This window comes from Suricata suricatta, chromosome 8, assembly GCF_006229205.1.
Source record: "Suricata suricatta isolate VVHF042 chromosome 8, meerkat_22Aug2017_6uvM2_HiC, whole genome shotgun sequence".
NCBI classification, from domain to species: Eukaryota; Metazoa; Chordata; class Mammalia; order Carnivora; family Herpestidae; genus Suricata; species Suricata suricatta.
Genome location: NC_043707.1, coordinates 104,476,288 through 104,497,589, shown reverse-complemented (window position 1 = coordinate 104,497,589; position 21,302 = coordinate 104,476,288). Strand labels below are relative to the sequence as shown.

The window sequence follows — 21,302 nt, the reverse complement described above, 5'->3', positions numbered from 1 at the left end:
AATCACTTGTAAAAGGTGTATTACAGCTTTAATCTTAGAAATTTCTTTTAGTTCTTCTGCAGAGAAAGCATTTGACACATTTAAGCCCCATTCGTGATGAAAGCTCTAGCAAACTGAGAACTGAAGGAAATTTCCTCAACTGATAATGCGTATCTATGAAAAAGCCTGAATTTGATGTTATACATAATGTTGGAAAAAACCTTAATCCTTCCCCAATATCAGTAAAAAGGTCAGTATGTCCACGCTCAATACTTCTATTCAATAATGTACTATAATATGTCCTGACCAGTGCAAAAAGACAAGAAAAAGAAATTTTAAAATAAAAGAAATAAAAAGTATAGATTGAAAAGTAAAAAATAAAATATTTGCAGACCACCTAACTGAAGTCTACAATCTACAAATATGCTACTAAATAAGGAAGGAATCTGATGTTACAGGATAGAAGTTCAATATGCAAAAATCAGTGTTATTTCTCTGTACCAAAAACACTTAAAGAATGAAATTTTTAAAATAGCATTTACAATAACATTAAAACCTTAAGTATATAGTACTTAGGTATAAATTTAGCAAAGTATGTGTCAGGAATGTCCACTGAAAAGTTCATACTGTGAGAAAGAGAAAAATTTCAAACATTCAAATTACAGTAAAACTTTGGATTAAGAGTAAGTTGTTTTACAGTGTTCTGCAAGATGAGCAAACATTTCTAATAAATTCTAAGTTAACAAACAAGCCATGTCTTATAATACGAGTAGTACATGATGCTGAATGTCACATGATCACAACTGACCCAGTGGTTCTTCTCTCTCTCTCTCTCTCTCTCTCTCTCTCTCTCTCGCTCTCTCTCTCAATATCTCTCACTGCGGGATTGTGGGTGATCATCACTCATGCTCATATGCTCAGTCTCAGGCTGCAGTGTTCGGCAGAGATCAGTGATTCTGCAGAACATTGGAAGGTGTCCATAAATGGCACTAATGTATTATTTGCCACTTCAAAGGACCATGGACAGTCCTTTGCTTTTCCATATAAGAGTAAGCTTAGGAACACTTTGCTTCATTCTAGGTCAGGCTGCCTGCAGATATAGACCCTTTGCTCTGCTGCCTTATTGCCAATTTCATTAACTACAGTATATGACAAGAGTTTCTTAATGCTGTACTGTAGTTAACACCCATGCAAGCTTACACAATGACCCCCATGCAGGAAAAGATTTCATTAAACCAACACATAGCAGTGACTCCATGAGTGATAGTGAAAGTCATCCTACACAATGAGCCTCCTCTCTCTTGTCTCCCCCACACAAGCCACGAAGGATTTCAAAGGTAAGTGCAGGTTAATTTGTTGATTTTTCTTTGATTTTTTCATTATTTTGTATTATATTACAGCATTGTAATCATTTTTATATGAATATTTTTGGGTTGTGGAATGAATCATCTGAGTTTCTATTATTTCTTATGGGGAAATTCACTTTGATATACAAGTGCTTTGGATTACAAGCATGTTTCTGGAAATTAGGCTTGCTAACCAAGATTTTAGTATATATTGTGATAGAAGTCATGATAGTGGTTACCTTTGGGAGAGGAGGAGACAGGGGGAGTGGCTGGGAGGGATGGAGCACAAGGGCACAATCTGGCGTGCTGATGATATTCTAAATATTGATCTGGTGGTGATTACACACTTAGGATTTGTGCACTTGCCAAACAGAGTTCCATAAAGAGTTAACTTGAAACTAGTTTGCTAGTGACAAAGAAAGAAAGAAAGAAAAGAAAAAGGCATCTGCTAAAGACAGCAAAAAAAAGTAAAAAAATAAAGTTCAACTAGAAGATCTTTGAAATTTACATTACTTATAACCAAAAGGCTAGTATCCAGGATATATTCAACAAGATAGAAGAAAAACAAAAAACAAAAACAAAAACAAAACCCTCCGGGATTCCTAAGGACAAAGGATATAAACTGGCTGTTCACAGAAAATGAAAACTCTGGGATTGGAGGTTGGAGTTATACAGTTGCAATCCAAGAAATGCCTGGAGCCATCAGAAACTGGAAAAAAATAACCTCCCCCTAAAACCCTACTCCCACTTCCAGATCTTTCTGAAGGAGTACTGTGCTGTGCTGATAACTTTATTTTGGACTTTTGACCTCCAGAAATGTGAGAAACATGAAGACAAACTTGTCCTAAGACATCAAGTTTGTGGACATGTGTTACAGTACCCTATGAAACTAACACAACTGCCCGAGTGCCGGTGGTTCCGTGTCTAAATCTAGTGCCTAGAACACTGGGTCTATATTCTGTAAGATCCAAAACCCTCCTGTGCAACAAACAGTGTGCAATTTTCCTATACATATGACTAAAAAATAAGCCAGTGCCCTAACTGGAAAAAAAATATATATATACACACAGAAATAATTTATAATAAAATAACTATTTCTACATATAAATGCTCAGGCAGGACTAAGCTAGAAGATATAATATTTGCACCTATACACTGAATCTACATAATATGGACAGTTTCAAAAGCATAGTGATAGGTGCCCATGTTGGCAATTCAAACACAAGCAGTGCTGCCATTGGTGCCATGATTTTCCAAAGAAAATAAATTCTTCACAGAGTTCCAAACAAAATAAAGTATACTCTCCTCAATTTACATTATAATTATATTCCTGGAAAATTCACTGTGTTTTACCACCTTTCAAAATAATTTTTGTTTTTATACATAAAACATAGATTCTTAACTTCTAATAATTATACACAGGTTTCATCTACATACTAAATATGACATTCAAGTCATGTAGAATACTAGACAATAAATACTAATAGGACCCCCCTACGACTAAGACAAATAAAGGTAGCCTAACAAATTTCACCGGCATTTAAAAGTCTATCAATAAAGGATGGAAAAAAGACAATGTCTTCAGCAAATGGTGTTGGGAAAACTGAACAGCAAGGTGCAGAAGAATGAATCTGCACAAAAATACACTTAAAATGGATGAAAGACCTAAATGAAAGACGAAGCCATCAAAATCCTAGAGGAGAAAACGCAACAACCTCTCTGAGCTCAGCTGGAGCAACTTATTACTTATGTCTCCAGAGGCAAGGGAAACAAAAGCAAAAATGAACTACTGGGACCTCATTAAGATAAAAAGCTTCTGAACAGTGAAGGAAACAATCAGCAAAACTAAAGGGCAACCAACAGAATGGGAGAAGATCTTTGCAAATTACATATCAGATAAAGGGTTAGTATCAAAAATCTATAAAGAATTTATCAAACTCAATACCCAAAAAACAAATAACCCAGTGAAGGAATGGGCAAAAGACATGAACAGAGACTTCTCCAAAGAAGGCATCCAGATTCCCAACAGACACATGAAATGATGCTCAATATCACTCATCATCAGGGAAATGCAAATCAAAACCACAATAAGATACCATCTCACACCTGTTAAAATGGTAACTTTAACAACTCAGGCAACAACAGATGTTGGCAAGGATACTGAGAAAGAGGAACCCTTTTGCACTCCAGGTGGGAATGCAAACTGGTGCAGCCACTCTGGAAAACAGAATGGAGGTTGCTCAAAAGATGAAAAATAGAACTACCCTATGACCCAGCAATTGCATTACTAGGTATTTATCCAAAGAATACAGTTTCGAAGGGGAACATATACCCCAATGTTTATAGCAGCACTATCAGCAATAGCCAAAGTATGGAAGGAGCCCAAATGTCCATCAACTGATGATGGATAAAGAAAATGTGATATATCTCTATATACGTATCTATATATTTGTCTATGTACACACACTCAATAGAATATTACTCAGTGATCAAAAAGAATGAAATCTTGCCATATGCAACCATGTGGATGGAAATAGAATGTATTATGCTAATATTATGCTAAGCAAAATAAGTCAGAGTCAGTCAGAGAAAGACAAATTATCCTATGATTTCATTCATATGTGGGATTTAACATACAAAACAGATGAACATAAGGGAAGGGAAGCAAAAATAATAAAATTTAAAAAAAGAACAGAAAGGGAGACAAACAATAAAAGACTCTTAAATACAGAAAACAAACTGAGAGTTACGGGTGGGGTGTTGGGTGCTGGGAAGGGCTAAATGGGTGGGGGGGTCTAAATTAAGGAGGACACTTGTGATGAACACTGGGCATTATATGTAAGTGATGAATCACTAAATTCTATTTCTGAAATTATTATTAAAAATGAATAAACATTAAATATATAAATAATAAAAATTTTTAAGTCTATTAATAAAGGAATAAAAATTAATAACCATCATAAAATGAAACAGTGTTATATAGCAATTAAGGAAATGAACTTGATCTGAAAGAATCAACACTGACAAATTTCAAAAACTGAACAGGAAAAAAACAGGTATGCAGAAGGAAACATAGTAGAATACCATTTGTGTAAAGTTTTAAAACAAAACAATAGTATAGGTAGCATATAGATATACACAAATATATAGCAAAAGTACAAAACCAGAATGAAAAGAATACTCTTCAAGTTTTTAAGATACTGATTACCTTACCCTTAGGAAGGGGAGGAGAAAAACAGGGGTCAGAGAGATGTATAAAGGGGCCTTAACTATATCTGTAACATTTCTTAACAATAAAATCTACAACAAACATGTAAAATGTAGCATTTGTTCATTCAGGGCATGGAGAGGGTGGAATCATAGTATTCAGTTTTCCTTTTCCTGTAAGCTTGAAGTATTTCTTAAAGTTTTCAAAAGTCTATATTCAGGGAAATTTCCCACCAACTGCAGCACAATGGTGAGACACCACTCCACAGAAACTTGGAGAAAGATCACAAAGGTTTAGATGAGCAGCAATTGAGAAGGACCCAGATCTGTTTGCCCCAATGTTATCTATAATTTGAGTGAGGCAATGAGGTGAATGGAATACGGAGAAGAAAAACTAGGAAATATATATATATATATACTAACCCCAAACTAACACTATTCACGTAAAGCAACTTGGCTGGTTTCATTGCCCAGGCATTGGACTTGATTTTTCTCTCTTCAATGTCTTCCATTCTCCCAATAATCTCATGAAAACTGAACTACTAAATGACAAAAAGAAGGTAGAGAGAAGCAGCAGCAAAAATACTTTTTGTATCATAGATAGGATGTTTCAACTATTAAAAGTGTAAGTGGTGGGAAATATAATTATTTTGTTGTCCTTTAAAAACAAGTTACTTGGCCTATTATACCATTCTCCAAAAGTTCACTGAGAAAAGTCACCCTTTCCAGCAATATATTTTCTCTCAAGTCATATGGCTCTGTGGGGCAACGCAAAATGCTATGTTATACGCCACAGCCTTTCATGTTTACTATGTTCTTGCTCTCATATTACCACAGTATTAAACATGAGGTGCCACTAATACAAGACTGCAGCAAAAAAACCCAAAACCCAAAAAACAAAAAACAAAAAAACACTTGTGAAGGGGGCAGGATAAGAGGAGAATGGAGTTTCACACTTTCAAAAGGCAAGGAGAGATAAAACATCTAATTTGCAATTTATAGGATCTGGGAACAAATTAAATGTCACCACAAATGGGAAAAATTCAGACAATAATACGACATGGGATATTCAATATCTGAGCGTGGTCTTTTCCGAAGGTAACGTGCACGGAAAGATTTTTACAAGAATGAATGCTCATAGTAGATTTATCCATGGCAACTACCACCTGGTAACCATCCAAATAATCATCAGTAAAAAGAATGGCTAAAAATTGTTGTAGTATACACATAAAACAAAATACAATTCCTCAATATAAAAGAACATGGATGAGTCTCAAAAATATGCTGAGCAAAAGAAGCCATACACAAAATTTACATCCTATATGGCTCCATTTAACATGAAGTTCATGTACTGGCAAACTATAGTAACAGAAATCAGAATAGTAGTTCCCTCTTCAGGGGGCTTGACGGGCACAAGGGAATTTCATGGTTTGACAGAAGTGTTCTAAATCTTGACCCGAGTATAATTACATGAGTGTATACATTTATCTAAATCCACTAGGGGGAAAAAAGGAAAGATCATGGGAATGAAAAAGTAGAGCAGTTCTCTACTAAAATGGATTAAAAAGACCTAACAACCAAATGCAACATGTAAACCTTGATTGGATGCTGGTTTTAAAAAATTAACTACACAAGTTATTTTTGGGACAACTGGGAAGACCTGAATATGGACTAGATATTAGAAATTGTCACTCATTATCTTAGGTATGATAATAGCATGGTGGTTATGTAGAACAATGTCCTTATTTTTAGAAGATGTATGTTGAAGTGTTTAGGAGTGGCGTATCATGAGACCAACAATTTACTTCTAAATTTTCAGCCAAAGAGACACATTTATTTTATACATACACACATACATACAGATAAATCAAATTAATGTTCATATGTCGTGAGAGTTTTTCATTGTACTATTCTTTCAACTACTCTGTATGCCTAAAAATGTCAATAAAAAGTTGTAAAGATGTCAACTTTTATAGATATAGAGTGATCTCCAAGATATATTATGTGAAGAAAGCAAAGTGCAGAATAGTTTGTATAATATGTTACCTACTGTGTCAGAAAAGAACCTATATATACGGGAATGGTGTGTGCATGTGTGTGTGTGTGTGTGTGTGTGTGTGTGTGTGTGTGTGTGTATTTGGTTATATTACAAAAGGAAATACTAGAAGAATAAATCAAAACAAATAAAAATGATTACTTCCAGCAGATGAGTATGGATGGGAAGGGGAGGTAGGTTTGAAGAGACAGGGCTGTATGTGAGAGTGCTCTGAGTATATCGTTTTATGGGTTTTGACTTTTATACCATGTAAACATGAAAAATTAAATTGAAGAAGTTAAAATTTAGAGGATGTTAAAAATATCTATGATTATATAATTCATCTATTCAATCAAAGCCAAATTAATCAAGCTTGTTTAACTTGAATGGTTGCTAATGGTCATTTTTGCTCCTTCCGAGCATCAGAGCCATTTAACAGCTTTTTGCTGGTCAAACAACTTAGTATCTTGTTGCAGAACTGCCCCTAAATAGTTGTGCAACCCCAAACAAATAATTAGCCATGCTAAGCTTCACCTGTAAAAAGGAATAAATCCAATGATATCTAGGATTTTTGGTACTGTAAATTTCTGTGACCCAAGTGTTTGATGAAAAAACACTTTACATAGGAATGTTTCTACCTGCCTAATTTCTTTAGCCCCAATGAACACAAGCCCATTATACAGTCACTCGAGTCCTGCAGTACAACTAATGCCGAAGAAGAAAGGGTACTGAAATTAAATGCATTTCTGCAACTCCTCCAGGCGGTAATCAGTTACAACAAAGTACTTCCGAGGAAGGGGAGCAGCAGCCGGCCAGTCCGGCAGCTGCCCTCACCGGGCCGCTACACCCCATTGGTTAGCCACAGAGGAAGCAGCGGCCAGCAACAAAGTCTGCGGAGGCCGCACGGCCCAGCGGGTTAGGAGGCTTCTTCTATTCTTTTGCTAAAGGAATCTTACTTTACAAAAAAGCTGCTCAACTTTGGCAGCTGTGGGATGAAAACATCTGACGCTAAGAGCTGTAGTTTCCCACACAGCAGAGTAAAATCTCTGCAGCCTTAGATGAACCAAGAGCGCCAGAAACTTTCTTTTCCTCCACCCTCTGCCTCACACTCGGCCCTACACAGCCTTGCCTTCTTTAAGACCTAACAAAAGATACGTAAGAGTCTCGGGAGTTCCCTGGAGGTTTTCGGGACGGTGTTGCGGAAGCCTCATCCTAATTGCGAGGAAGGACAGCCAGGAAAGCAGGGGGTGGCCAAGGGCGGGTCAAGTCCAGAGAGAAGCCCTGCGGGCAGGGTGCGCAGGAAGGAAGTGGGGAGGGCTTCCGGGGCAGCACTCGGAGGCCGGTGTGGATTAAGGACACTCACACACAGACACACCAGCCCCCAGTATTGCTGGGAGCTAGGAGGGTTACGAGGGGTGGAAGGAGAGAAAAGGAACTGAGCGGGGAATTTTGGTTCCAAACTGCTCGCAGGTCTAAAACGGGGGTATGGAAAGGTTCTTGGGGATTTCCTTGCAAAGAGACAAGCTGGGGCTTTCATCTAAAGACGAAAATGAGAGGGCTCTGTAAAGAATGAAGCGGAGGCAGTTTAAGACCTGTGGAAGGGTCTTCTGAGATGATGAAAAGCAAGTTTTCTCAGACCTTGGAGAGCTCCACGCCCCTTCACCTGAGGAAGGACACGGGGGTCAAGCCCCAGCCGGATTTCCACAGCACGCTGGGGGCAGGACCCTCTGGAGCCAATCTGGAGAGTGACTCGGGGGTGGGGTTGCTGGTCCTCTCCAGCAAGCTCAGAGAAGGAGCAGTTTGCCTGTAAAAGCGGTTGCTTTTCTCGGAGTGACAGGAAGGACAGGGGATCCCTCTCACAGCCAGGAGGGTCCTGAAATGACCAGGGGGTGGCCCTGGAGGAGAGGGCAAGGTGCTTTGTGCGGTGCTGACACAGTTCGGTTGCTGGGTGTGAGGATTCCGCATTGAAGGCTGAGAGTAAAGGCCCCTTCACCAATCAGAAGCTTGGAAATTTGTCCGAAACAATCTGCCTGCTGTGATTTGAGAGGAAATGTACCTCCTTGGAGACCGGGGAGAAACGGGGCCAGGAATACTCCTAAGAGAAGAGGAATGAAAAGAGAAGCCTACCACCCCGATTCACCGGAAAGTTAGGGGCAGGGCAAGGAGGGTTTTGGAAGAGGAAGTGGTTTGGACATGATCTGAAGGAGCCCAGACTGGAAGTTGGGATAAAGCGAGGAGGGCTGAGGTGGGGGTGGGGACAGTCAGAGCTCTGAGTGGCTGGAGTGGGATGGCGTTCAGGGTTTTGAAGTGGGAGGAGACCCAGGGGCCACGGGTCAAGGCTCCCAAGGGATAATTCAGAGGCTAAAGTAGGTTCTGAGGTGACTAGGACTTGAAGGGAGCGCTCCCGAGTAAACGCCGGAGTCTCCCTGACACCCAGGCGGCGGGGGTTGGGGGGCGCGACCGGTACTCACAGAGCGGATCTCCAGCGCCAGAGCGCACTGCAGCGCCTTCACCTTCGGCATCCGCGCGGGATGGGGCGGCGGGGAGGGACCCCGGCCGCGGGCCCGAGTGAGGCGAGGAGACGCGGGGCGGGGCGGGGACGGGGAGGAGACGAGGTGGCGGCGGCGGTGGCAGCTGTGGCCCCCAGGCCGGGGCCCGCGGTCCAGCCTGGGTCCGGCCGGAGCAGCAGCTGTGCGCGGGGCGCGGACTCGTTGTCATGGCAGCTAGGAGGGGCGGGGCCGGAAGAGAGGCCAGACGGGGACGCGCCAGAGCCACCACTCCGGGGCGAGCGGTTGGGGGCGGAGCTCGGCGAACTCCTGAGGCGGGGCCAGACGAGGAGGCGGGGCTTCTATGGAGTTCGGTGGGGCGGGGCAGTTCTGTGACATCAAACGATGGGCACAAAGTCAGAGAGAACAGCTGGTTGTTTGTGTAGTGGGACAGTGCCTAGGTCAGGGAGCTGGACTCAGGAGCCCTGAGTTCCAACGTGGGGATGGCACCTTGGGCTAATGGAGTCCCAGTGAGGCCTCAGTTTCCCCAACTATAAAAGAATAATAATATTGGTTTTCTATTTGAATTTCACAGTACAGTTTACAAACCCAGCATGAGGAAATTGAGGATTAGAGAAGAGACTTGCCCAAGTTGAAGAGAGAACCAAGACTGGACCTCAGGACCTTTCATTGTAAAACCCATTTGCCTCCCGGGGACTTGGGGTTTGAATCAGATCATGTTCCTCTTCCTAGACTCCTACTCTATAATTCTATTAGTGCATCCCCTCTCTCTTCAAGGTTGTCTAATCCACTGTGTATGCTTAAATTGTCAATGCAGAGCCAACAATCTAGCTGGGAAGGGCTTGGGCCATAAACCATCAAAGATTGAAAGAATCTAAGCGATTGGTCCAATCCAATCATTTAAAAAATTATTTTTAGTGTGAAATATACATACAGAAGTGTATAAAACACATTTATCTTAAACAATAAAGAACAACTGTGCAACTAGTACCTAGATTAAGAAATAAAACATTACTAGTACCTTAGAAATGCCCCCAAGCATTACATTGCCTTCCTTGTCCTGGAAGAAACTGCTACCCTGACTTTTTTTTTTTTTTTTTTACAATAATTCCCTTACTTTTCTAAGTACTTTTGCTATTCAGGTATGCATTTCTAAACTAGATATTTTTGTTTCCTGTTATTAATGTTATATTAATGAAATTAATACTACTTGTGTTTTCCTGTGATTTGCTTCTCTTGTTTACTATTATGTTGTGTTCTTATTTTTTCTATTTCTATGAAAAACTCCATTGGAATTTTGATAGAGATTGCATTGCATTTGTAGATTGCTTTGAGTAGTGTGGACATTTAACATAATTAATTCTTCTAATCCATGAGCATGGAGTATATTTTCATTTATTTGTGTTTTCTTCAATTTCTTTCATCCATGTCGTATGGTTTTCAGGGCACAGATCTTTCATTTCTTGGTTAAGTTTATCCTTAAGTATTTTAGTCTTTTCAATGCCACTGTAAATGGGATTTTTTCTTAATTTCTACTTCATATAGTTCATTGTTAGTACATAGAAACACAACTAAATTTTGTGCATTAATTTTGTATTCTGCAACTTGGCTACATATTTCTAAAGTATATTTTTATTCAGCATTTAAAAGAACATCTTGGGCTTTCCACATATCTGCACTAGCAAAGTATATCACTATGTCTACACAAGTTTGAGGTAATCACCCCATAATTAAACTGCCTATTAAAATAAGAATCAACAGTCCTTAGGGAAAGATCATAGAATCCATAGAATCTTATCATTCTTTATTGTCAAGTTGGTTTCCATATAACACGCAGTGCTCTTCCCCACAAGTGCCCTCCTCCATGTCCATCACCCCCCTTCCACTTTTCCCCTCCCCCTCCAAGATGTTTTTAAAGCCCATCTACCTTGGTAGATCTCAACTTCCAAACTCTATCTCTTCCAAACTTTGTCAGGCTTCCTTGTAGACTTTGTTAAGGGAAGTCTAGTGCAGGCCTAACTATAGGATATGGTTCTTCCTGCTGGAGTGCAGGCTTTCTGGTGTCTCTGCTGGATTCCAGGAGTATTATACAAAGTGTTAAAAAGATGTCTCCACAGTGGAATGTTCAGCATTCCAGTGTCCCCAGTGCTGTCTGATCCCAAGCATCTCTGCTCCCAACTGTAAAGCAGCTGCTCACTGGCAAGTCTCTGGTCATCTCAACCTGTGTATGTAAAGCTCACCCCTCAGCCTTGAATTTTTGGGGAAACCCCTCATAGGTTTCTGAGCTCATTCTGCACAGTGCCTGTCTTTGTCAGTTTGGGCTGCTATAACAGAACACCGTAGCCACCACAGTGCCTTATAAGTAATAGAAAGTTATTTCTCACAGTTCCGGAAGCTGGAAGTCAAGATCAGGGTGCCAGCACACATGAGTTCTGGTGAGAGCCCTCTTCTAAGCTGCAGATGGCCCTTTTCTCATTTTATCCTCACACAGTGAAGAGGGTGAGAAAGCTCTCTGGGGTGTCTCTTAACACTAACTGCATTCACGAGGGCCCCACCCTCATGACCTAATTACCAATCCAAGCCCCTCACACACACACAAATACCTCCACATTGGGGGTTAGGATTCCAACATATGCATTTGAAAGGGACACAAACATTCAGTCTATAGAACTAGTTTAAAGATGAGCCCCCTCCATCATAGCCTTCAGGTTTCAGCCTCATACAAAAATTCAGCTGCCAGTTTCTAAGCCCCAGGCATGAAATTTTGGGTAAAAATTCTAATTGGCCTGAATTGCAGCATTATGAATGGCATCACTACAATTAATGATGTCCCAGGAAGATTTATAATCACAGGTTAGAGATAAAACAGAAGTTGTATGCTTCTGCACCTCCCCTCCTTTTATCATTTAATAATTTTATGGGAAATAAGTCCAATAAAAAAATATAAGCTCTTAATCTTTCCCAGAAATCCTACCTCATTTGATGACTACTTTGAGGGAATAAATTAGAGCCTTTTTTTTTTCCTTTTTACAGTCTACTTAGGATTTATGGAAGGAGGCTGGTAACTGAAGTTCCCTGGCCAAATGGTCAGAAGGTTAGACGCACTTTTAAAGACTTCTGTTGTCCTTCATTAATGTTCAGTCTCCATAAGGGAATTAATTTCCAACAAAGTCAGTGTCTTCATTAGCCATAAGACTATTAACAATAAGAGCCAAAGTGACCATTCAGTGGCGGTCTGTTATATATCAGGCATTGTACACGGTACTTTATGTAGATAATTATACACCTTACAAGTCTCTACAAGCAAAGTGTTTGCATCCCATTTCAATAAGTGAGGAAATAAACATGGAATAAACTAATGTGCCCACACTCACCCTGACAGTACCTGGCACAGCAGGAACTCTACTGAAGTCTGCCCTTCTCCTGCTATAAAATTCTGCCTCTCATTATTTGTTATTTTAATATTATCTGTAACAAAATACCAATCAGTTTAAGAAACAATACTACCCAATAAATGAATAACAGTAATTGCTATATTCTATTAGTAGAGGTTATATATAATACGTCATTATGATCTTGCATTTGAAAAGATATTTCTGTTCCTGAAAACATGTTTCTGTCATTTAAATTGATTCTCAGGATGATTCTGAATATTTTAAAGTGCAACTATTTATAAACTTCTAACACTTGACTGTGGGCTTATTTATCACTGAGAATGGTATGGAAAGTTTAAAAGAAACAAGACTTTGAAAATGTCTGATACAGTTTGAAATAAAAAGATAAAGCAGGAATCACTCTCTAATGAGAATTTACTTTATATCGCGTAAATTATAATTTAAAAAAAGAATTTTCTTTTATGAATTGTACCTCTTGGAAAAATATTCACGCTTGAAATGTACTATGTAACTAAAATAACACAAACCCAGAAGACCACTTTGTTTTATTAATCTTGCCTCCCTATGTAAGATATGTTAGTCCAGTCAATAATTAGGTCTCCATTCTTCTGATTGAGTCTTAGAAGGTAATAAGCAAATGAAGAATTATTTCCCATTTCTTGTATATTATGGGAAATGGATGTGTAATAGGCCAACTTGCTTTTGAAAAATAAGAGGGAGTATGAGGACATACTATAAAAGTTCTGAGCCCCAGTTACACATTGGGTCTGCTGGAATTGGGCATTGTTTCTGGCTTGGTGGATGGCCTCCTGAGATTCTACTCTACCGTCTCCATTTCAGGAAAGAAAGGGCCTGGGCCCCCTGCACGAGGCTCCCCAGAGTGTAGAAGCATTGTGATGACCGTAAGCTACATCTATCCTAGGGAAGGATTTCTGAATGAAGGGTCCTCTTGTGGTGTTGGGGCCACATAGTTGTGGGAGGAAGGTGATTCCAATGTGGGTACCATTTATTTCTGTCCATAACTGATAAGCTGTAACCACCTGGAACACTGACTACTTGTGCTAAACTGACTAATGGCCTCCTGAAGATGTCTATATCCAAATTCCCAGAACCTGTGAATCCTACTTTCTATGGCAAAAAGGACTTGGTAGACGTGAACAAGTTAATGATCTTGAAATGGGGAGATTATCCTGGTTTATACAGGCGGCCCTGCTGTAGTCACAAGAGAACCGGGAGGAGTCAGCATCTGGAAGGGAGAGAGATGATGTGATGTGGGGCCATGGGTCAAAAAGTGAGGACAGCCTTGAAAGACTGGAAAAGACATGGAATGGATTCTCCCCCATGCAATGCATGGAATGGAGATCCCAGAGGAACCAGCCCTGCTAACACCTTGATTTGAGCTCTGTGAGACTCGTTTCAGGCTTCTGACCTCCAGAACTATAAGATAATGAAGTTGTGTGTAAAGCCTGTAAGCTTGTGGTAATTTTCACAGCAGCATTAGGAAACTAATACTTGACCTAGTCAGACGCTGCTGGTGGGTTAGAGGTTAAACAAGCTGAATGTAAGTTTCTTTTTTTTTTTTTTTATTTTTTAAACATTTATTTATTATTGAGAAAGAGAGAGACAGCGCACGAGCAGTGGAGGGGCAGAGAGAAGGGGAGACATAGAATCTGAAGCAGGCTCCAGGCTCTGAGCTTTCAGCACAGAGCCCGATGTGGGGCTTGAACCCACAAACTGCAAGATTATGACCTGAGCTGAAGTCAGATGCTTAACTGACTGAGCCACCCAGGTGCCCTGTAAGTTTCTTAAACTAGCCCAGAATTAATTTTGCAAAAGAAATGACAGACTTAAGAATTATGACACAAATAGTGACCTCAGAGGACTTCTTTTGTCTTCCCCCTCAGAGGACTTTTTAGGCCATGCTCAGGAAACAAGCAAGCCCTCTGCAGCATCTCTTGGGAATGGGTTTCTCAGCACACTGACTGATAAGCAACCCCTTTCAGTCCTTTCTGGGCCACCTGCAAATTTCAACAAAATTAAATTCTAATACCAGTCCTTGAAAATGTATCAGGCCTATGAATTGAGAATGTGGACACAAAACATGAAGGGTATATTGGCACCAAGTGACTCCCACCCCTGGGTATTCCATTCTAGACATTCTTCCCCAAACCACTGTGGCTGCCAATGCCTTTGTGTGTCTCCATTTCTCATGGCTCTTTTAGGGAGCAGGAGTGGAGATGAACTGGGTCTCTCCCCATTTTCTGGACAAGATAGGCAGCCTGAGCCCTCTGCTGAAGGCCTCCTTTGACATTACTCCTCTCCCAGCTTCAACCCATCGGAAGCAGGTTGGCTTCTCATCTCTCCCTCAAAGTTCTAGGGACTTTTTAAATAATGTTTATTTATTTTGAGATAGTATGTGCAAATGAAGGAGGGGCAGAGAGAGAGAGAGAGCGAATCCCAAGCAGGCTCCGTGCTGTCAGCCCAGAGCCCATAGTGGGGCTCAATCTCATGAACTGGTGAGATCATGACCTGAGCCAATATCAAGAGTTGGATGCTTAACCCAGTGAGCCACCCAGGCGCCCTGCCCTAGGAGCTTTTTAAATAAAGTAAGAACTATTTCTTTAACTGGTTTAATCATCTCTTAGAGAAATAATGGTTGACAACATCTAAAATTAAAAACACATCTGGTCCTACCCCAGACTGATTAAATCAGCACCTTGGGGAGTGAGGCCTCAGCATCTATAGTTTTAAGCTTTTTCCAGGTGTGTATAGCCAGGATTGAGAACTGCTGGTTCAAGCTAGCCATGAACAGCCTATTCTTGGCCAAATTTTAATCACCAGTATTACCGGCTGAGTTGTGTCCCCTAAGAATTCATTCATTGAAGTCTTAACCCTCCGTACCTCAAAATGTGACTGTATTTGGGAACAGGATCCTTAAGGAGGTCATTCAGGTTAAATGAAATTATTAGGGTGAGTCACAATCAATCCAATGCCTTTATAAAAAGAGGGGATGAGGTTGAGGCACCCGGATGGCTCAGCCATTTGAACCTCAAACTCTTGATTTTGGCTTAGGTCATGATTTCACAGTTCGTGAGTTTGAGCCCTGGGTCAGGCTCCATGCTGACAGTGCAGAGCCTGCTTGGGATTATCTGTCTCCCTCTCTCTCTGCCCCTTCCCCACTAAACATTTTTTTAAGTGAATGCAGGGAGAGAAGACGGCCACCTATAAGCTAAGGAGAGAGCAGAGGGCATCAGAAGAAAGCAACCCTGCGGGTCCTGGGCTTCTAGCCTCCAAAACTGCGAGAAAATAAATTCCTGTGGTTGAAGCCACCCAGTCTGTGATACTTTGTTTTGGCTGCCCAAGCCACCTAGTACAATCTGTAAAAAAATTCATCTCACATCCATTGCACATTTTCATTCTAGGGACACTCATTTTCTGAGCTCTGAACATGAGCATGGGCTGTACTTCTCTTTATTTGAGGGGATAAAAATTCATAATAGCTTTCATCATAAGAAAATATACCCTGGTAAATTGCTTTTCCTCTCAAGTAACAGAAAACTCAATTATTGATGGCTTAAAAAATAAAGATTTTTAATTATCTCATACAGCCAGATGTCTGGAGGGGTTGGTGGGGGGTGGGGGAAATGCTGCTGAAGCTCACCTGGTTTAAAAGCCCCGAACCTTCCTACTGTTCCATTTCACAGTCTTTAGCTCTTTTTTTTTCCCTGTGACATTGAATGTCTTCACTTTTTTTTTTTCTAGTGATGCTGTTTGTCTTTAGACTGGTTGTCCACATTCCCACAGGAAAAAAGAGAAAGGGCAGCAGCCTCAAACTGGAAAGTCATGCCTGCCCCTTTTTATAGAAAAATAAAAGCTTTCCGGAAGCTTCCCAACAGACCTTGCTTCTAGGTCACATGACCTCCTGCAGCTGTAGAGGAGGCCAGAAGTGCAATGTTTCACAAATGGGAAAAGGATGTTCATGACTGAGAACCAGTGGTTCTCAATGCTAACCAGATTCATCTGGGGAAATTCAAAAACTACAGATACCTGGGCTTCATTCCCAAGGGTTCTGATTATATGTATATGCATGTATGTATATATAGATTCTGGCAATTATATATAATTATTATATACATATTATGTATACACTGTTATACATATATCTTCACATACAATAATAGTGTAAATATATATGTATTATATATATTACATATTTTAATTAAATTTAAATATATATGTTAATTGTACAGGTGATTCCTGTACGGCACAGCCAGGTTGAGAACCAGTGGTGTAGACCACATATAGTTCATACTATATTATCTGAAACAAAGCTGGACTCAAACAAGCAAGACAGGAAAAATAATAGGATGAGCATTAACATCTTGTGGCAGACACAGCTAGAAACTATTTGCTCACGAAGCCAGGAAGATGCCGCTGTATTTGGGGGTGTGTGGACACAAGCTTAAAATGATCGGTGTCCTCTGCTCTCTCCCTTCCTCCTCCACCTCCCTTCCCTCCCCTCTCCCACTCACCTTCCTCCCTCTCCATCTCTCAGCCTCCTACTCCGTTTATTTCTTCCTTTCATCTCTTCTCCATCTCTAGCACATCTTTATAATTTGGGTTAGATAATTATAACCAGGATTATTTCCTATAGAATCAAAATAGATTCTCCAGTCATTGGCTGAATGCTTCTGATGACACAAAGCTCACTATGTTACACAGAGTTACTGCATTAAGACAGTGGGATTTATGCTCTGCACTAGGGCACCAGCCAGAAGTAGTGAGCAGGATGCTGGGTTGTGTCAGGCTTCGGCCAGGTTGGAAGAAGCACCCTTTTTTCTAATTCACATGAAGATGCCCTATGGGCTAGCAGGGGCCCTGGTATTATGACATTACCCTTCTCACTGTCACCTGACTGTGGGTGTCTGAAGTCCTCTTGTACAATGGGAAAAAATCGCCCTTCTCAAAGATTCCATTCAGTGATCCATTTGATGGTTTGGAGCTGCCTGGAACACATTTGCTCCCTCCTCTGCGGTCCCCATGGCATCTTTTCTCTTCCAGCTTTCTCAGCCTTGGCTCCCCCAGATGTCCTACTTCAACATGACTCCCGCTTCCCTCTGCATTCCCCCTTGCTCGTGTTCAAATACACTGTTGAGTGGCCCTCTTATGGTGTGGCACTGTAGCCTGAGCATTGTAAATGGGAGAGTCTGCCTAGAGAGGGGTTGACTTTATTGACCTTGACAGGGAGAAAGAGAATGTGGAAAACAAAAGCCTCTATTCGCAGAAATCACTTTGCTGCCAGCCATGATGGAGACAGACATGGGTAGGCACAAGAAGAGTCAATGGAATTTAGTATCATGGAAGCCAATGGAGAGAAGAATTTCACCGATTGGGTGATGACCATCAGTGCTCCATGCTGTCATGAACTGCGTACCAGGAGTACAGAAAGTGCTTAATGGATTTGGAAACCAGTCATCAGTGACCTTCATTAGATGAGATTCTCTTAATGGATGGATGACAAATAAGGCAGGAGAAACAGCAGTGCATAAGAAAAGAGAGTGTGCGGATGGCAGTTACAGGGGAATACAGTCCAGGAGGTGGTGGTCAGGGGCTGGGGTGGGGGTGTGTTCTAAAGGATGGGAGTTTTAATTTAGTCACAGCCTGAGCAAAAAGAGGAAGTAGATAGAAGCTGAAACCTGAGAGCAGGAAGAGAATTATTGGAGTTCCATTCTGGGGGACTCAGGGGACATAGGTGGAGGGATTGGCCTGGAACAGGTAGACTAACACATCTATCTTCCTTAGAGTCTGAGGGAAAGAAAAATAACATATAAACAGAAAAGTGGAAAATTCCTTTGAAATGAAGACACAGAAAGGTTTTGAGAGATGGCTTTTAGAAAATGAAGCCATCTCAGTGCTAATATGTCCATCCCTTTCTATCCTCCCTTCATGGAGTATTTATTGCATCCCTGCTACCCAGCATTGTGGATGCTGAGAAGAAGAAAAAGCCTTCAGACATTGGACAGAGTTGGCCCTGGTCTTCACCTGGTCACTCTCCACCACCAACAGCATCCAGACTGGCACTACATGTCGGCCAGAGATTGGAGAGAACTCCTTTCCTCACAGGCCAACATTGCTTTTAAATCTTTCTATATGTTCTCGATTTCCAGATGATTCTGCCAAAGCTGCACAGGAGAGCACAGCTCACTGGGATGTGGGAAGAGATGTGGGAAGAGAAAAATGAATCAGGGATAAGTCAAGTGGGGGAGAAATAAATTATCTTAAAGCATTTGGCCTAATTCCTTTTCCGGAAAGAACTGTGTTTGTTTGGAAATAATTTCAAGACATCTCTACAGGTGTGAACAGGGAAACCCAGAGGACAGAAGCAGGAGAGCCTGGTGCAATTGTGAACTGCACGTTGGAGTGGAATGGGTTCTGATGTTTGGGTGTGGGGAGGAGGGAAGTCTATAAATGCCTCAGATGTGAGAGAGAGAGAAGTGAGAGTTGAAAGCACCATAAGAGAAAGCAAGGTACATACCCCTAAAAAAACATCTTTCATTTATGCATGTGAGAGGGTTTTCTTTTTTTTTTTTTTAATATTTTTACATTGTAGTACTTGTTTTGCTTGTTGGTGGTGTTTGCTTATTTAATACATTCTGTCAAGGACAGAAATTACATGCTGGGTTTTTTTTTTTGGTTTTTTTGTTGGTTTTTTTTCCCCCCTAGGAAGTGTATCTTGGGTTTTTCCCTTATTATTTTCATTATTTTTTTTCCTCTTCTTTTTTTGGTGGTGGGGGTGGTTATGTTTAAATGAAATTGCTTTTACAGCACCAAAGACTTAATCATCCATTTCATATATAAAAGGTAGCTAATTTTTTGCATGGACCTCAAGTATATTGTAGTATAGAGGTGGAATTTAAGGAAAGGTATTAAGCAGGCTGTGTTGTAGCTTATGGGCAAGTAATAAATTGTATCATTTATCTTGAATGTATCATAGATAAGCTGCTATATAATGATTGCCATTTCAGATAGCTGTGAAATTAGGTGATTAACTAGTTGTTACTTAACCTTCTAATTTCTGTATAAGTCTAATTACATGAAATAGAAGTTGGGGTTCTGATTTTTTACTTTGCTTATCCATTTGGAGTGTCATTGTAACTATTGTATTGTAAATGATGGAAAATAATTGCATATGTTAAAAAAATAGTGTTATATATTCTAAAAATAAAATAAATAAAGTTAAAAAAACTGAATAAAAAGAAAAACTGAGTTGGATGTAGGAAGTGAGGTAAAAGCCCTGACTTCCTGGTAACACTTTGAATGATTGTCAGATGGTGTATCTGACTGACCCAGTGGCTTGTGAGATCCTTAAAGCCAAAGTTCAGGTGTTGGCAATTCTACACTCACTGGCTATCATTGTGCCTTGATGGTTCCAGGTTTGGTGGAACCTGAAGCTTATATGATTTGGGGAAGATCCTTTAAAAGAACACAATATTTATTAATGGAAATTTAAGAAATTATTTAAGTAATTTAAAATCGAATATTTGTGGGAGCTGCTGTGGGGTCCCTGGAAAGGAGCACAGGTTGACCAATGTGCATGAGAAGGTGCCTGGTGGGCCTTACCTTTAGTACCTGCTACCTGGCTTCTTACCTCATGAACAAGTATGTCCTGTCTGTCTTGAAATTTACCTACCCTACATAATTCCAAGCGTGGCAGACATTAATTGGTGGACTTTTGCTTCACATGTCATGGAAACTGGGCTGGGCTGAGCTCAACAGCAGTTTAAGGGCTACTTCAAGAAACAAGCCAAAGTACACATGGTTGAGAGTCCCAAATGTCACTGAGTAGGAAATAAAATAACCAAAGGCACAACAAGAGAAAACAAGAGACACCATTAAAAGAAAACTTCGTGAATGGACAGGCTCTGGACAGTCAATGAGCCTCCTTTAATAGAGCAATACTAACAGGTGCAGAGTGCATAATGAGCTTTTAAAACTGACAAGAGAAAGAAAGCTAGCCGAAATGATGAAATGGAAGAACTCTCCTCTAAAGAAATTCCAGGAAGAAGTCATAGCCACAGAACTGCTCAAAACAGATATAAGCAACATAACTGAGCAAGAATTTAGAAAAATTGTCGTAAAATGAATTGCTGGGCTTGAATAAAGCATGGAAGTCATCAGAGAAGCTATTGATACAAACATGAGGGACCTTCAAAATAGCTGTGATGTGTTAAAAAAAAATGCTATAAATGAGATAGTTAATAAAATGGAGGCAGCCACTGCACAGATTGAAGAGGCAGAGAGGAGAATAGATGAAGTAGAAGGCACAGTTATAGGAAAAGAGGAAGCCGAGAAAAAGAGAGAAACTGATCCAGGAGCACAAAAGGAGAATTCAAGACCTGAGTGATACAATCAAACGGAACAATATCCATATCATAGAAATTTTTGAAGAAGAAAGAGAAAAAGGTCCTGAAGGGGTGCATGATCAAATTAAAGTCTAGAACTTCCCCTATATGGGGAAGGAAATAGACATTGAAATCCAAGAGGCACAGAGAACTCCCCTTAGACATAACTTGAATAGACCTTCGGCATGACATATCATAGTGAAACTGGCAAAATATAAGGATAAAGAGAGAATTCTGAAAGCAGGTAGGGATAAAAGGGCCCTAACATACAAAGGGAAACCAATCAGAGTGGTTACAGACCTATCTACTGAAACTTGGCAGGCCAGAAAGGAATGGCAGGAAATCCTCAATGTGATGAACAGAAAAAATATGCAGCCAAGAATCCTTTATCCAGCAAGCTTGTCACTCAAAATAGAAGGAGAGATAAAGGT

At 40.5% G+C, this 21,302-nt stretch overlaps 1 protein-coding gene and 1 long non-coding RNA gene across 4 annotated transcripts in view; one reads left to right on the top strand and one right to left on the bottom strand.

The window, feature by feature from the left end:
- Positions 1–9,260, bottom strand: part of SPATA6 (spermatogenesis associated 6) — a 142,968-nt gene extending 133,708 nt beyond the window's left edge. For both annotated transcript variants that reach the window (XM_029949473.1, XM_029949474.1), the window contains exon 1: positions 9,039–9,260. In XM_029949473.1, the coding sequence (XP_029805333.1) occupies positions 9,039–9,089 (51 nt within the window). In that variant the 5' untranslated portion in view covers positions 9,090–9,260. The remainder of the gene's footprint in view (positions 1–9,038) is intronic.
- Positions 9,075–10,064, top strand: LOC115299927. 2 transcript variants are annotated; one of them, XR_003912421.1, is made up of 2 exons: positions 9,075–9,135; positions 9,649–10,064. It is a non-coding gene; the product is annotated as an uncharacterized LOC115299927 (long non-coding RNA). The 2 variants fall into 2 exon arrangements; XR_003912423.1 differs by lacking the exon at positions 9,075–9,135 and adding an exon at positions 9,348–9,427.
- Positions 10,065–21,302: the final 11,238 nt, after the last annotated feature.